At 50.6% G+C, this 17,438-nt stretch overlaps 1 protein-coding gene across 4 annotated transcripts in view; it reads left to right on the forward strand.

The window, feature by feature from the left end:
- DISC1 (DISC1 scaffold protein) overlaps positions 1–17,438 on the forward strand; it is a 347,039-nt gene that overhangs the window by 49,050 nt on the left and 280,551 nt on the right. For all 4 annotated transcript variants that reach the window (XM_032609168.1, XM_032609170.1, XM_032609169.1 and 1 more), the window contains exons 2-3: positions 6,905–7,875; positions 14,065–14,134. In XM_032609168.1, the coding sequence (XP_032465059.1) occupies positions 6,905–7,875; positions 14,065–14,134 (1,041 nt within the window). The remainder of the gene's footprint in view (positions 1–6,904; positions 7,876–14,064; positions 14,135–17,438) is intronic.

Raw genomic sequence — 17,438 nt, forward strand, 5'->3', positions numbered from 1 at the left:
TAGACACACACACACACACGCACACACACACGCACACACACACCCTGGTCCTACCTGCCCATAGACGGTGCTGTTGAAAACATACTTCCTGTTGGACTTCTAGTTTTAGCCCCGACTGAGGCTTAGGTTCTTGAGGATGGGGCTGGCTTGTGTTGGGTATGGGGATGTTTTATATGGATATGAGCGTAATAGTGGAAGATGACAAGGAAAAAGAAAGACATTGCAGACCTAAGGGATGTTTTCAAAAATGTAGGCATCGGGGTAACTAGTTAGGATGCTTCTGGAAGGGGTTCTTTGTAGAAAGATTGATATTATCGCTCGTTTGGCCCTGAAGTATTTCTGTGTCTAAATGTTTGTCGGGGGAGGGTGCTGGAGGGTAGGCAGTGTGCCTATAACGCTCAGAGGACAGTGGGCTCCTTGCTTGTTGTCAGGTAAGAGACCTGGAATGGACGTGGTGTGTGAAGCAGAGGGCCCCTCTCCTCTGTGTGCTGCAGGCTTGTTTCTGCCCTCGGTTTGGTGCCTCCTGACTGCTCTCCTTGTGTCCTTTCTTGCTCCCGTCTGGTCTGTTCGCCACAGAGGATCTCTTAAAATATGCACATGGGATCCTGTCTCTCTCCAAAGGCCTCCCATAGCTCTTGGGGCAAAAACCCAGTCCCGATGCAGCCCACAGGCACTGCCGTGTCTGGCTCCATCCTGTCCCCTGCCCGTCACCAGTGTCGCCCACCTGCCCCTCCAGCCCCGTTCCTTCGCCTCTCAGACTGTTCCCAGCAGCCTCCCCTGGGACCTCCCTATACCTCCCGCTCTCCTGTCAGGTCGCAGCCAAATGCCACTCCAAGACCCCGCTTGACAAAGCCAGGGGCCCTGTCCCCTGTGGCTGGCCACCACCGATCTGCCCGTCATTCTCCCCATCCGTGTTCATCCATGTGGTTGCCACCTGCCCCCTGCCCCGCCCCCAGGATGACCAACCCCAGGAGGGCGGGACCTCTGTGATCACTCACCCTGCTTCCTCTAGGACAGGGTTTGGGTCCTCCGAGAGGCAGATGCCGAGAGGGGGCGAGACATGGGAGAGCTTTTTTGTTTTTATCTAATTAACTAATTAATTAATTAATTGTTTTTGGCCGTGCTTCCCCGCGCCATGTGGGATCTTAGTTCCCTGACCTGGGATCGAACCCGTGCCCACTGCAGTGAAAATGCAGAGTCTCAACCACTGGACCGCCAGTGAAGTCCCAGAGACCTGGGAGAGGTTGAGGGAGATGCCACTGAAGGATAAGGGAGGGGGCAGGAGAGCCTGCCGAGGACCCCGGGATGGAAGGGAGGAGGTCTCACAAGCCAGAAAGTTCCTGTCCGGCTCATGGGGATCTCTCGGGCCCAAGTTGGTTGTCAGAGTCATCCTGAACCCCCCGGGCCTGGTCCGCGTTCACCCCATCCTTCCCTTCCACCCCAGGAGGTGAGTTTTGGGGTGGCACATACATTGGGGAACGCTCTGGGGCTCAGGGAGTCCTCTGCTTTGCTGAAGGTCAGAGAAGCGTCAGGTTAATCGACTGAGCCAACTAGGGGAGCCACTCGTTTACCTTCAAATGGAATTCTCCTTCCTCTGTGGTTGAGTAGCCATTCCATCTGCGACGTTTTGTGCATGACTTACATCCCCTGCTGGATCACAAGAAATCTGGGGGCGGGGGCGGTGTCCTGCCCTTGTCTGCACCCCCAGCCAGCATCCCATGTTCAACCAGGACCGGTTTTGTTGACGTGGATCGCACAGTTAAAAGGGAAACGTGGTGAAGCTTGATTTATTTCGCACCTGCACTTGTCCTGCTCACGAGGTGCTTGTTACGGTGACCTGAAGGCACTTCCGAATCCCCAGGTGCTCTCTGAACTATCCGGGAAAGATGAACTTGTGCTCAGTTGTCGCTCCGGCAGGTGTTTGTGCTTAGTGTACCCGATTGGGTTCTGGTTCTTGGAAAACAAGTTAATCCACAGGGATGTGTGGTTTCTTTATGACTCAGAACCTTTGGTTCATCTGAACGTTTTATAAAAGTGTGTGCCCCGACCATGACAAACGGGATTAAAATTCCTTCCATGCAAACAATAGATTCATTCCTGTTTCCACTGTGCATTTATACCCAGGTCACATTTCGTAAAGTGTCTGTGTGTTTGCTTTTCTCTTAACTATTTTTTGCGTCCTCAGCAGCGGCCTCCGCGCCCCTGTGTTTATACTTCCCAAGGCAGACGTGCTTTCCCCGCGGGGCCTTAGAGTCACCGAGGAACTTGCCCAAGCCCACGTGAGCATTTTGTGTAGATTTTAACTTTGGGGCTTGGTTTTTAAGATCTTCTGAGTAAATTCAGGAGTATCATTTTTTTTAAATTGCATATTTGAGATTTCCTATTCAAAAATGAGTATGATCTGACTTATATTGATGCCTTCTCTGTATACTAGGCTTTTCGGGGGGAATTGTAAGGACTTCAGGAAGCTTGTAAGTAGCGTAAGTTGGGGACAATTTATATACAGCAAAGAAGATAACTGACAGTGCTGGGTTTTAATAAATTGGGGAGAGGAGTGGTGTGGCCTCGTGGTGAAGGCCTGGGAGCTGGGTGATCTGGACGAAGTAGTTGATGGGGAAGGGGCTGGAGGATGGGGGGGATTTGGAGGGATGGAGGGAGAGCATTAGAGGCAGGGCAGACAGGATTCTTGCTGACCTGGCTGGTAACATCGGCTTTCTCCAATTTTTCCCATACGTTATGTAAGTAGGCGCTCCTGGGTACCTTATCCAGACTGTATATGGAAGCCCTTTGACATCTGGGTTTCGTCGAAGCCCCTGTCTTTCACTTCCCTTCAGTCTCAGAGCTCTCTGGGCTGGATGGAGGTGGAGTGGGGATCCCACATAAACAGGGACCTGCAGGTCTGCGCCATGGGAAGGAAGTAAGACACCTGCGCTCCCCTCCCTAGAACCTGTTATGGAGCGTGGGCTGCACGGGATGGAGAAGGTTGCCTGAAGCTTTGTCTCCACCCCAGCCTTTCTGGGGCCAGATGGGCAGAATGGAGCCATCTCTGGGTTTTACAAAGAACAAAGGGCACGGCTGGTTTCTGGGCCTTCCCTCGTCTTGCCATGATTGACTTCCTGTACCCTCGAATCTCTGTTCCCAGAGCTGACTGCAGCAGGGTGTCAGGAAGGAATCTTCCTCTCAAGCTCTGAATGCGTCATAACCCTTTCTCAAATGCCGGGTGTGTAGACAGGGCTTGGATTTCAGGTCAGATTGCAGGCAGGATATATAAGTAATAATTGGTTTCTGGCCAGAGGGACATCATAAACTTCCTCAAAAAATAAAAGTTAAAAAAAAAGTGGAAAGGGGAACTTTGGTTATGGGGAACTGGGGTTTTCCCTAGAGATTTCAGAGCAGCCGTGTGCCCCGTCTGGGTTTCTTCTGATCCTTCTAGCTCATTCCAGAGGTGCCCTCCGGATCCGACTCTGTCAGCTCCTCCGCCCTCTCTGGAGGGTGAGGATTGATAGTGCGTGACAGTCTTTGTTTCTGAGGCCACCTTCTGGAAGGCTCACACCCGGAGTGGGGCATGTCTGGAGCACGGGTGGGTTCAGAGGCTGGGCCACCCCCATTCCCGACCGCTGCCTCTCACTGTGGCCTGACAGCATCTTACCAGAGACTCCTCCCACCCCCAGGAACACGGGCTCCCCTCGGGGAACTGCTTGGCACGGCAGCTGGACCTGGCCTGGGGGGGACTTCGGACCCTTAGTTGAGTGGCTTTACGAAGGGCTACTCAGGCCCAAGGGCCCAGAGGCATTTGAAAAGAAATGAAATTTCGAGCAAATTATTTTCCACTTAGCATTGCTTTTTAACTTCAGAAGGGTTATTTGGGTGATTGGACTTGTATACAAAAATTAGTTAGAAGTCTCTTTAAGCCAAAAGACAATATGGATGTCACAGGACTTCGTTCTCAAGATATGAAATTGCTGGATCGTTTTCCTTTGGTAACTGAAGCCAGGATCCAGTGCTCTCTACTTCCTTCTGGATTCCTTGTTCTTGAAAAACTGTTTTGCCGGTTCTCGGGTCAGAGGAGAGTTCGTCCTTCTAGGCGTCCCTTCGCCCTGTCCCGAGCCCCTGCAGCTCTGTGCTGACTGCCCCATTGGTGCAGGCGCGAGAGCCCTGAGGGAAAGGACGGGTCTCCTTGGGCCCGGAGAGTATGGTGACGCCATTTGGTCTATTTAATTTTTTTTTTTATTGTGGTAAAATACATATAACATAGAATTACCCTCTTAACCACTTGTAAGTGTGCCGTTCAGTGGCATTCAGCACATTCCCGCCGTTGTGCAGCTGTCACCACCAGCCACGCACAGAACCTTCTCATGTCCCCGAACTGAAGCTCTGTCCCCACTGGACACTAACTCCCCCTGCCCCCCCCCCAGCCCACTGCCTGCCTCTGGCCCCTGGCAACCGTCCTTCTACTTTCTGTCTATGAATTTGACTCCTCTAGGGACCTCAGATAAGCGGAATCAAGCTATATTTGTTGTTTTGTGACAGGCTTATTTCACTTAGCATCTTGTCTTCAGGATTGAGGTTCACCCATGTTGTAGCCGGTGTCAGAATTTCCTTCCTTTGTAAGGCTGAGTAATTTCCTACTATGGATAGACCATGCTTTCTCCATCCATTCATTGAGGGATACTTGGGTTGCTTCCATATTTGTCTATGGTGAATAATGCCACTAATGAAGACGGGTGTACAAATATCTCTTTGAGACGTGATTTCAAGTCTTTTTTTTTTTTTTTTGCTGTACGCAGGCCTCTCCCGTTGCGGAGCACAGGCTCCGGACGCGCAGGCTCAGTGGCCATGGCTCACGGGACCAGCCGCTCCGCGGCATGTGGGATCCTCCCGGACCGGGGCACGAACCCGTGTCCCCTGCATCAGCAGGCGGACTCCCAACCACTGCGCCACCAGGGAAGCCCATGATTTCAATTCTTTTGGGTATATACCAAGAAGTGGAATTGTCGGGCCGTGTGGTAATTCTATTTTTAATTTTTTGAGGAATTTTCATACTCTTTTCAGCTATACCATTTTATATTCCCACCTATAGTGCGCGCTGGTTTCAATTTTTCCACATCCTTATCAACACTTGTTATTTTCTCCGTGTGTGTGTGTGTGTGTGTGTGTGTGTGTGTGTGTGTGTGTTTAGTAGTAGCTAGTAGCCATCCTAGTGAGTGGTCCAATTTGGCCTATTAATGATCCCTCTGTACATTTTCTGTACATTTTCCATATGTCCTTTTCTGATTCCAGCTTTGCATGGAAGAAAAGAAAAATAAATGAAGAAAAAAGAAAATTCTTTCTTCTGACTTTTTGTCATTTCAAGTTGTCATCCTAAGTGATATACTTTGAGGCAAAGGGTACAGAAAGAGCGTGTGTTTGGGGCTCAGATGGGCCCCAGTCTGTCCATCCGTCCATGCATCCATCTATCCATCCATCCATCCATCTATTCTACCTTCCCTCCATCTATCCATGCATCCATCCATTCATTCATCATTTATCGAGCAACTTAAATGCAGGGCACGATCATAACACAGTGGTACCCTAGATGCCCAGTGCTGTCTGTTTACCATGACGAGGATGCTGGGAGCATCTGTGTTCTGGGAGGTGGGGAGAGATGCGTGGACCTGCCGGGGAGCTTCTTGCCACAGGCCGTGTGTATGTACGGCTGTGCTTCGTGCTGTCTGCTCCCGCTTTTACCCTCCCCATCCAGTCTCATTTGAGGTGCGGCAGGGCCCCAAAGTGAGAGCACTGCGTGGGCTGAGTCAGGAGGCTTTGGCCCTGGTCACTCGGCCACTTGCAGCTTTAATGTCTCTGAGCCTCAGTTTCCTTAATGATAAAAGGAAGGTTATAATTCCCGGTCTGCTTGATTCACATGACTTTGGTAGGGAGCAAAGGAAAGTAATGTGGATGAAGACACATCATGAGTAACGGGGTGTTTTAAAATGTTGAAATAGTAACTGACACTTTCATCGCACTTATGAGTGCCAGGCACCGTTCTGAGCTTCCTGCCTCTAGTAACTCATTTAGTTTAATGCTCACAACCGCCCTAGGAGAGAGGTACTGTGGATATTTCCACTTTACTGATAAGCAAACTGAGGCACAGAGAGGCTAAGTAACTTGTGGAAGGTCACACAGCCAGCAATGGCACAACCAGGTTTGAACCGGGCAATGAGGTGCCAGAGCCTGCGCCCTCCAACTGCTGTAGCATCATGCCTCTGAGAGGTGTCAGCGACTTTCATTGTTTCTGTCCCTCTCGCATAGCTGGGAAGGGAACACAGCCCCTGGTCTGGGGAGCACAGCGAGCAGGGCCTCCTGTAATTCCCTCTGAGATGAATAGATGGGCATAGATCGTGTCCCTGCCAGCTTTCCACGGTCCGCAGGTGCGCAGGGACGCGGGTAACTCGGATGATGAAACCACACGTACGTGTTGAGAGGAGCCATATTAGGTGACTGGATCGCATTTGGGGGAGCGCGCTGGCATTCAGCTGCAGATCCTTTGCCTTCCAGACCGCTCCAGGGTGAAAGTGCTGATACTCCTGAAAGACCACCGGGCAGGAATGCTGGAGGCGCAGAGGAGCTGCCGACGTTGTGCCTGCAATGTGCCCGCTGACGTGTCGGCACAGCTCACAGCAGTGCCAGCCGTTCGGCTCAGCAGGGGAGCTGGGATGCTGTGCTGTGTCTGCACATCCTAGGCGGATGCTTCCCAAGGATAATCAGAGTTTTCATACCAGGTTGGCCCGGGGACCACTGAGCCAGCGTCTCTGACGGATGCCCCGAGGGATGACCTCTGAACCCGGGCATGTTCTCCAGATGCAGTTCCAGCCGAACCAGGGAGGTGTGCGTGTTTACGGTGCTGTTTTCTCTTTCTTCCCAGGCAGCGAGGATCGCTTACCACCGGCAGCGTCTTTTCGGAGGAGGCGGCTGGCACGGAGGCCGGGCTACATGAGAAGCGCAGCTGGGCCCCGGATCGGGTTCCTCTCCCCGCCAGTGGGCGCCCTGTTCCGGGCCCAGGGAGGGGCGCGCGGTGAGGAGTCCCACCACGCTGAGTCCAGGGCCGAGCCGTGTGGAGGCCAGTGGCGAGGTCCCTCGGTTGGGAGCCCCGTTCCCAGGAGCACAGCAGCCTTAGCTCTGACCTCCGTGGGCCACCGAGGCCTGGCTCTGGTGGCCGTGAGAGGAAGCCCAGGGCTCCGTGGGACTCAGCCCAGGGCTGGCACCACCCTGCCCAAGAGGCTCCCCAGGCCGTGTGGCCCCGGGGACGCCGGGTGTCCGGGGGAGCTGCCATCCATGGACAGTCACGAGGCCCCAAGCCCTCACCAGGAAGCAGTCTGGACCAAAGGCTGTCTGTCCCCGGAGGAGGTGAGGGGCACCAGCTGCGGCCTCGGAAGTGGCCCCAAGGCCCCCTCCCCCGCTGCCGGCTCTCAGGATGTCTTCACCTCCAGCTTTAGTTTCATTCGCCTCTCCCTGGGTTCCGCTGGGGAACGGGGAGAAGCGGAAGGCTGCCCGCCATCCAGAGAGGCCGAGGCCCCGCGTCGGAGCCCCGAGGAGACGGAGGCCAAGGCTGCCAGCTTGGACGGAGCCCGCGAGCACCCTCGGGTCCTCTCCTCCCCCTTCGCTCTCAAGGCCCCTCAGGGCCTGGCAGACGCTGCGCAGACCTCGGGGGGCGGCCCCAGGCTGGAGTGTGAGACGCTTCCCTTGTTGGACACGGATGCCACCTCCTCCCGCGCCCCGGACCCCTCGTGGTTTGAGGGCGGCAGCTCGGAGGATGCTCTCCGTTGGGACCCTCTGCTTAGCAAATGCAAGCTGGCACTGTGGCACTGCCTGCAGGGCCAGCAGAGGCGGCTGGAGGTGGGTGTCTCCCCAGCCTGTGGGCTGGTGGTGGTCACGGCTCAGATTAGATCTGTACAGAGGGCAGGAAACAGCACTTCTGGGCTTGCCCAGCTCCCTGCTGGCAGCTCCTCTGGTGGCTGGCTGCAAAAAGATGTTGCCTCACTGCTGTCTCTTCTCTTTCAGCTTGAACTCGAATCTGTTCTCATTTTCTCTGTCCCTTACTTAGATGCTTAGGTTCGTTGCCTGTTGGGCTGCAGGTCCTCTGCAGTATCTAGCCTGAGCGATGCAGGGTTAGCTCAGCTGAGCTTTGCTTTGAAACAGGGGGTTGGGGCCAGGGAACAGGGGAGATGCAGCTGGCTGGTGTGTGGACAGGGTTGAGGGATATAAACACAGTGTTGCTCTGAACTGGCGGCGATCCAGAGCTGCTTCTGCGTTTACAGCACTCATGTTGTGCTGTAGCCGTGGGAGCTCCTGACGTAGAGCCGGAACACTTTGTTTCTGGTCGCTAAACCTCTCAGCCCCTCAGTTTCCTTATTTAGAGCCGATAACACCACATGGGATCGTTCTGTGGTTCAAGTGGGAATGTAAGTGCTTTGGAAATTGGGACAGGACGTATAGATGTCAGTCCTAGTAGCTGTCCACCCAGTTACCTGAGGGGTGGGTACACCTGGGAGTAGGCAGGGGTGTTCTACGCCGAAGAGTTCCCAGAGAAACCCGGGCGGAGATGCTTTGTGGTGACCCATTGGCTCGTCCTGTTGAAAGACTGTTTCCCTTCTGGGGTGTGTGCATGAGTATGTGTGTGCGTATGTGTGGGCACGTGTACGTATGCGCGCGCGTGTGTGTGGCATATGTACACGGAAGCAGGGAAGTAGAGCCCATCTCATCAGGATTTGGAAGGAGTACCCGAAAATGTGAGGCTCAGGTTCATTCCCAGCAGCCGATCTCATTTACCCTCGATCCCTTACCTGTGGCCTGATGCTCCTGGCCCCGTCCCTGTTCGTCCTGTCCCAGTCCAGCCGTCGATTTGTCACCCAGGGAGATAGTGCAGCTGGGCCAGCGTGGGGGTCTCTGTTCCCAGGTGATGCGTGGAATCTTTGAGCCAGATGGGTTCCGAACTGATGCCACTGTCTTCCCCACCAAACCCGCTCTAACGGGCCTCGCTGTCGATCTGTAATTGTCGATTTGAGTTAATACAATCCATCCAGCTCCTGAGAGGAGCTGCAGCCTCTTCGACACCTTCCTCCACCTTGCTGCCCACCTCTGCTCCGTCTCCAAGCTCCGTCAGTCCCGCAGCTAACCCGCTCTCGCGGTCACGGCCACGGCCCCTGCCTGGTTCAAAGCCTTATCTTGCACTTGGGTCCTGCAACAGGTTCCTGATGTAGTTACCTTCCTCCAGTGTCTCTCTTCCCCAGTTCATCCTCCGCGTGGCCAGCAGCGTTATCTTCGGGAACACTGCTGGGATGGCGTCATTCCTTGGCTTAAAGCCTTGGGTGGTTTGTTCCTTCTCTCGGACGGTCTCCAAATCCCTCATCCTCACAATTGAAACCTTTCCCGACCTGCTCCAGCTGCCTGGCTATCCAGATGCCTTACTGCTGCCGGCTCAGCCACGGGGGGCTGCTTCCTGTTCCCATGCCTCTGGCCTCTGCCCGGAATGACCTTCCTGCACTGTGCCACCTGCCCAGCTCTCCTTTTCCCTTCTGGTGTGACTTCAAAGCCACTTCCATGTGAGACCTCTCTTACCGCCCGAGACCAAACGATTCCCTCCATTCTCTTCCGTTCCCACAGCCTTTTGCACGTGCCCCGTTACAGCACTCGTCACGTCAATAATCCTTTGTTTGGGGTCCAAGTTCCTCACTTGGTCATGAGCTCCTTAGCTACAGGTCACTTTGCTGAGATGCCTGATGCCTCGCATACTGCCTGGCGCTTGATTAACTTTTAGTGAAATAATTTATCTTGCTAAGATGGGACACAGGTATCTAATTGATAGATTTCTTGGATTGACTGTCAGAGGCATAAGGAGAGATGCTGAGAGCCGCACATACAAGTATCCAGACACTCAGTGGAGGTTTGCACCATTGTGCTTTTCAGACTCTAAATGCCAATTTCCAACACTTTAGTTCTGTGAGCTTTAAAAAAAAAATCTCGGCAACATATCTGCATTTCTCTGTTTCAAAAATCCAAGTTTTGACCGAAGTCAAGCAAAAGTAGAATGTGGTTATAAAGACTAGCTTCCCTACCTCCCAAATAACTAAACAAACAGAAACTTGCTTGGCAGTGGGTCTGCTGCAGTCAGGTCACAAGATCTGGCCCCCTGGGTTTTGGTGGCACCAATAGTTTTTCCCTTCCTTTTAACTCTTCTTACCCAGATGTAGATCGTGTCCTCCTGTGAACCTAGGAGTTTTGGTAAATTGGAGTCTGTGAAACCCTGAGTAGATGTGCTCTCTGGGCACGGGTTCACCATGCCAGTCTCTGCACTACCGAGACGCTGGGGGGCCCGGGAGCTGGAATTCCAGGGTCTGTGGCTGGGGAGAACCACCTTGACTCACCTTTTGGATTTCATGATTTTTAGTTTTAAAAAGAAATAAAACCCACCCTAGCTCTAGCTCTTCTTTTCTCCTTGATTGCCCACATGCAGCTTTTCAAAATGAATAATTGGTCATAACCCACTGCAGAGTTATTTTGTGGGGTCTTGGTTACTGCTGGGTCACTCGTGGGCTTGCACTCCTGGCAGCCTGGTGGGACTGCCTGGGTGGTAGCCCTGCGTTTTCCTTTCCTTGCTGTGTGACCTGAGGTCACTTGCTTCACTGTTCTGTGCCTCAAGACGCTCTTGTAGAAGGTGGAGGTAACCACAGCCCCTAGCTCATTAGATCGTCGTGAGGATTAAAGTGCCCGTCCATGTGCAGGGCTTCAGACCGGTTCTGGTACCTAGCAAGAAACCAGAACATTGCTCATTATTAACATTGAGAAATAGCTCAGATTAGGAGAATTTGAATTCTAATTTGAATTAATTCAAATTTGAACTCTCCTAATTCAAATTAGGAGAATTTGAATTAATTCAAATTTGAATTCTCCTAATTCAGATTAGGAGAATTTGAATTCCAAAAAGAATTCAGTCATCTCCCCACAGTTCAAATTAAACTCGTATCTTGTCTCGAATGGTAGGCTCTGGACACAGTTTATCTGTTGTTTAAGTATCTTTGTTTATGGTCATCCAGCACCTGGATGGCGAGAAACACGGTGCTCTTTCCAGTGATTTGAACGTCTGATGTGTGGAGGAGGGATGACCTTGCTTCAGGGCGGTGGGAGTGACGGAAGGGACTCGGGCCAGGGTGTAGGACTAACAGGAAGGCAGATTTTGCTTCAGGTGGAGGAAGAGGTGGAGTTGTGTGTGATGAGGGAGACCTTGCTTTTTCCATCATGTTTGTGCGGAGACCCCAGATTGCTCATTTGGGCTACAGGACTGGGGAGAGGGTTGGGCTCTTCCAAAAGATCCCTTGAAAGATGGGGATTCTAGTGTTCCGGCACCTTCCAGATACTATATTCTACTTCCTTCACCCCCTTTCCCCTCTCCTTAAGTAAAAATGCAAATCTCAGGAATTTGAGTAAAAAAAGCTCCTTTTAAATACAGTCCATTCTCCGTATTCGTGGATTCTGTATTTGGGAATTCACTTACTTGCTCAGATTTATCGAAGACCAAAGTCAGTGCTCACTGTGCTTTGCTGGTCGTTTGTGGACATGGACAGAATGGCTAAAAATTTGAGCCACCCGACATGCATTTTCTAGTTGAGGTCTTGTTTCAGCTCAGACTGTAAACTAGTGTCCTTTTGGTGGATTATTTTTTTTTTTCACATCTTTATTGGAGTACAGTTGCATTACAGTGGTGTGTTAGTTTCTGCTGTACAACAAAGTGAATCAGCCATTTGCATACACGTATCCCCATATCCCCTCCCTCTTGAGCCTCCCTCCCACCCTCCCTATCCCACCCCTCTAGGTGGTCACAAAGCACCGAGCTGATCTCCCTGTGCTATGCGGCTGCTTCCCACTAGCTATTTTACATTTGGGAGTGTATATATGTCCATGCCACTCTCTCACTTTGTCCCAGCTTACCCTTCCCCCTCCCCGTGTCCTCAAGTCCCTTCTCTACGTCTGTGTCTGTATTCCTGTCCTGCCACTAGGTTCGTCAGTACTGCTTTTTTAGATTCTGTATATATGCGTTAGCATACCATATTTGTTTTTTCTCTTTCTGACTTAACTTCACTCTGTATGACAGACTTTACATCCATCCACTTCACTACAAATAACTCAATTTCTTTCCTTTTTTGGCTGAGTAATATTTCATTGCATGTATGTGCCACATCTTCTTTATCCATTCATCTGTCGATGGACATTTAGGTTGCTTCCATGTCCTGGCTATTGTAAATAGAGCTGCAGTGAACATTGTGGTACATGACTCTTTTTGAATTATGGTTTTCTCTGGGTATATGCCCAGTAGTGGGATTGCTGGGTCGTATGGTAGTTCTATTTTTAGTTTTTTTTTTTTTTCTATTTTTAGTTTTTTAAGGAACCTCTATACTGTTCTCCATAGTGGCTGTATCAGTTTACATTCTCACCAACAGTGCAGGAGGGTTCCCTTTTCTCTGGTGGCCTTTTTTTTTCACATTTGGTAAAAAGTTTTTTAAAAAAATGTATTTGTTTTTATTGGAGTCTATTTAATTTACAATTTCGTGTTAGTTTCAGGTGAGCAGCAAAGTGATTCCGTTTTTTTTTGCGGTACGCGGGCCTCTCACTGTTGTGGCCTCTCCCGTTGTGGAGCACAGGCTCTGGACGCGCAGGCTCAGCGGCCATGGCTCACGGGCCCAGCCGCTCCGCGGCATGTGGGATCCTTTCGGACCAGGGCACGAACCCGTGTCCCCTGCATTGGCAGGTGGATTCTTAACCGCTGCGCCACCAGGGAAGCCCCGAAATCAGAACTTTTAAATGTTTAAACTTCATGTTTCTTCGTCCCACATTCCTCATTACCCCTCTGACCTCATCTCCTACAATTTCCCCTTTAACCAAGCCTCTCCAGGCCCGGTGGGCTCCTGCTCTGCTTTGCTGAGCCCGGAGCACTGCTGCCCGGAGCCTTTGTGCCAGCTCCTCCCTCTCTTGGAACGTGTTTCTCCCGGAGAGCCTCACGGGTCACTCCCTAACCACGTATATGCATCTTTGCTCAGATGTCACCTTCTCAATGAGATTTTACTGACAATCGCAACCTCACCGTCTGCCAGCATTCCTGACCCCCCTGACGTGGTGCGACTTTTTTCTTCTTTCATAACGCTAGTCCATTTCTAAGGCTCCATAAAACTTACTTATTATGTTTATCTTTTTGCCTTCCTACACGAAACTGTAAAGCTAGAGGGCTAAGAATTTCGTGCCGTTATCTGCAACCCCTCAAACAGTGCCTGACACTTAGAGTAAATATTGGTTAAATGGCTCGGATCTTGTGAATAAGTACAAGTACAGGTGACGATGGCCAGAGAGAGGAAGGACTTTACACATGGACTGGTGCGGGTGACACCTGAGCCAGGTGTGGAAGGAGAGGTAGGTGTGAGCTGGCAAAGGATGGGAGGAAGCAGGTTTTCAGGGAGCAAGCTTAAATCCACTCATCCATAGGCTAAGAATCTCCCTGCAGAAAATCCCGGGGCCTCCTGTTGAGAAGAGAAATAATTACAAATGAACACGTTGGTGATTCTCAGACAAGTGATGGGATCGTTGAGTCCACATGCGTGTTAAGTAAGACAGCGCCCTTTTCTGTAATGGACGGGGTGTGAACCGTAGGACGTCTTTGGTAAAGTCCTTCTTTTCATTCTTGCCAAGCCCTCAGGACGGGCTGTCGAGTTGAAGTTCATGCTTTTCTTCTTCTTTGTATTCCTTTTTGTTATGCATTTTTCACACAGGTAAGGGTACAGCGTGATATTTTTGTTTAAAATAACATTCTAACTCTTTTTGTGGATTTTATGCTCAAATTACACTTTTTCTCTGTATAACTTTTTTTGGAGAAACAAATGCATCTGGCATCGAAAAAACGTACATTTGTGGTTCTTCTTTTAAAGGAGAATAAAGTGGTGCTTCGAAATAGTTTCTAAGTGTTCTTAGCTTTAGCAAAATGAGTTTGCGTGAGTGCGATTGTAATTTGCTTTTCATTTTTCCCCCTTCAAACCAACATAGGTAAAATCCTTAAGATTAAAGCTTCAGAAACTTCAAGAAAAAGCGGTTGAGGAAGATGATTATGATAAGGGTGAGTTTTACTTTGCTTATTGATTCTTCCTTCCTTTTTTCCATAATGTCCAATTTCTCTTTCCCTCCTTACTTACCCCTATCCTCCACACCCCAGATGAATCACGTACTCTGTTCCTTTGATCACCTCCACTCAGTAACAGTTGACTATTTTACAACACTGTTATTTTGTGGATTTCGAAGCACTTGCTGAGCAATAATCCTTTGGGTTCTAAGTATAACTTTATTGATTGTCCAGAAACACTCTGAGTACTGGCACAATATAAGTTATATTAACTCATCATCTATCTGCCTAAGGTGTGATATATCTAAACGTTATTCACGCATCAGCAAATGTTTGTTGAACACCTACTGTGTGCTCGGCACCGTGGAAGGAATAGGAGAGTGAGGTGGACACAGTATCTGACCTTGGGATGCCTGTGGGTATGAGCCTTCGTGGAGCTTTCTGACTTCATGGTCTCGGGGACCAGGTGTAGGAGATGGGATGAGCTCCAGAGATGATGCCAGGCTGTGCCAGTGGGCACGAATGTATCCAAATGCCCGTGTAGATGGCCTGAAGTAGCCAAGCTGGAAAGGAGAAGTCATAACATGACGACGGAAGAGTTGGTCAGAGGCCCGAACAAACAGAATGAGACACCCAAACAGGAGTTGGGTCATAGCAGACGAGGGCAGTCATGGCTGCCGAGTGGACACAGGGTGCGCTGTGTTCAAGGGAAGGTCGCAGGTATGGTTGGCTTGGGAAGGATCTTAAGGACGCAGGTGCCGACTGCAATATCTCACACCCATGTCTGCTGGGTCAGGGGAAAAGAGAGGGCCTAAAAGGACTCCCAGCTTCCCCCAGCCACTCATGAACTTGAGGTAGACTGCCGGTGGTAACCAAGCTTAGCACACCGACGTTCGGTCTGGAAATGATGTAGATCTAAGGATCCCCAGGAAGCTGGGTAGCCTTGAGGCTTGGTCTTCAACCTCATGGGCCCATATTCTGGTTTCCCAGGGGATTCGTCACAGACCATTAGGAAATGGGGCGCTACAGGAACGGGGTGAGCGACTTCCACAAGGAGGGTGCAAATCCTATTCTAGGAGACATCCGGAGCTGATGCTGTCTGGAGTCCTCATACACCATTGGGGTGGGGCGTAGAGAGTGACGGGGGGTGGGAGGAAGGAGAGGAATTTGGGGATGGAGGCGGAACTCTGTAAACTCTGCCACTTCTCTTTGGCAGGCCGTTTCGATTTCAGAATGAGGCCAGATGGAGGGTGAGGGGTGCGGGAGAGGAAGCAGGTCCGAGGCTTGGGGAAGTAGCCCGTTCCCCCCGCCCAGCTGTAGACCAAGAGCAGATGAGCTGTTCCTGGACCAGCCCCCCGGGGGCTTCTGTCTCCGGAAGACAATTGCATATAGGTTTTGAGGCTCCCAGCTGTGGCACACGTTTATTTTCTCTTCCACGGGCTGAGTCTTGGTTCCTTTAACAGCACGGCTCTCTCTGTAACACACAAAGCTTCTGACACAGGTGGAAAACCACGCCCTCTTTTTCTGATCAAGAAGAACTCGGACATTCTGGACGTGGTTCTCTCGACAGGCTTCATGAAATGAAGGCCTCACTTCTTTAGTCTTTTCTCCAAATGTCTCTGAAACACCTCAGGGAACGAGGTTGAACGGGACACACCTCACAGGGAAGCTAAAAGAATAAAGGCACCTTTATCCAGTGTTTCTGCCTATCTTTTTTCCTTGTTTGTATGTCACTGTGTACCGAAGGAAAAGTTTTGGGGTAGGCCCAGCATTCTGTACTTTCCCAAGCCTTCCAGGTGATTGGGGTGCATGTTGACATTTGGGCAAACGCTGGTGTAGGACTTTCCTCCATGGAGAATCAAGCCTGTGGTACAGTGGCCAGCTGAGTCCGGCAGGTGGGGTTCAGTCCATGGGCCTTGTCCCTCCTGGTGGAGGTGGCAGTGTATCTAGGCCCTAAGGGGTGAGTAGGATACGCTGGAAGGGCATTCTACAGAAGGGCCAAGAGCTGGAAGAGCCACCACTGCTATAAGCCCCCATCCCAAAGTCTGCTTTCCTTGAAAGGAGATTTGAAACTATTGTCTGAAATGGATCGCTGCAGGGCCCAGTGCATGGGCATGGACTAGCACATAGTAGGTGATCAACAAATTCTCGTAAACTGATCGCTATGGCATTGGGGAAGCTTGGACAGCGTTGAGGTGGAGAGCTTGTTGTCATGAGATTTGTTGAGATAGGATTTGAATACAATTTCCTTTCTCCTCTAGTTTATGCAGGGTTACTAATAAACATTTTCAGAGTTGCTGAGAATTTCTTGCCACTCAGCATTTAGTCTTCGTGTGGGCTCCCTTCTTTTTCTGTTAGCAGCAGCTGTGCAGCTGTGCTCTGTCTCCGGGGACGGCGTCTGCCGGTGTCCATGAGGTTAGCCAGTAGCATCTAGAGGGTGACCTTATCCCCTTGGTTTTTTTTTTTTTGCTTTTCTCTCTTTCTTTCTAGACTCACTCATAAAAATGACTTTGTGTTCCAGAGCAAGGAGCCATAAGCCCAGAATAGAAAGTTCCATGTTTCATCTCATTAAAGGGCTGGCAGAGTTACCCGCTGATGCCTTGTGGGGACACCTTCTCAGGCCTCTAATTACATCTCTCCCTCACTAGGGAAGGAAGATTAATATTTCCTTATATTCTTGCATAAAGCTGGGAGGGCTTGGGAGAAAAAGAATGTTGCTGTTTGGTATGTGCTTAGGGTCTTTCTCCTAGAGGCTCAAAATGCTCATTGGCTTCAGCGCATTACTGCTTGTCCCATGTCCACCGGGGGGCAAGGATGAGCCCTCAGAGTCCCACAGTGGGAGACACTGCCGTCCAGAGATGGGGGAGGAGCGACCAGGGTCTGTGATGTGCTGGGACGGAGAAAAGCAGAGCGTGGACCATGATTTTCTTTCTTTCTTTCCCTCCCTCCCTCCCTTCCTTTCTTTCACCCTAAAAAATTTTTTTTAATCTTTTTTTTTAAACTTTTAATTTTATGTCGGAGTAGAGCCGATTAACAATGTTTTGATAGTCTCAGGTGCACAGCAAAGTGACTCAGCCATACACAAACGTGTATCTAGTCTCCTCCAAACCGCCCTCCCATCCAGGCTGCCACATAACATTGAGCAGAGTTCCCTGTGCTGTACAGTAGGTCCTTGTTGGTTATCCATTTTATTGAATAAATATAGCGGTATGTGCATGTCAATGCCAAACTCCCTAACTATCCCTTCCCTCCACCCTTCCCTACTGGTTGCCGTAAATTCATTCTTTAAGTCTGGGATGGA

Source organism: Phocoena sinus, chromosome 16 (assembly GCF_008692025.1).
Source record: "Phocoena sinus isolate mPhoSin1 chromosome 16, mPhoSin1.pri, whole genome shotgun sequence".
In the NCBI taxonomy this organism is placed as follows: Eukaryota; Metazoa; Chordata; class Mammalia; order Artiodactyla; family Phocoenidae; genus Phocoena; species Phocoena sinus.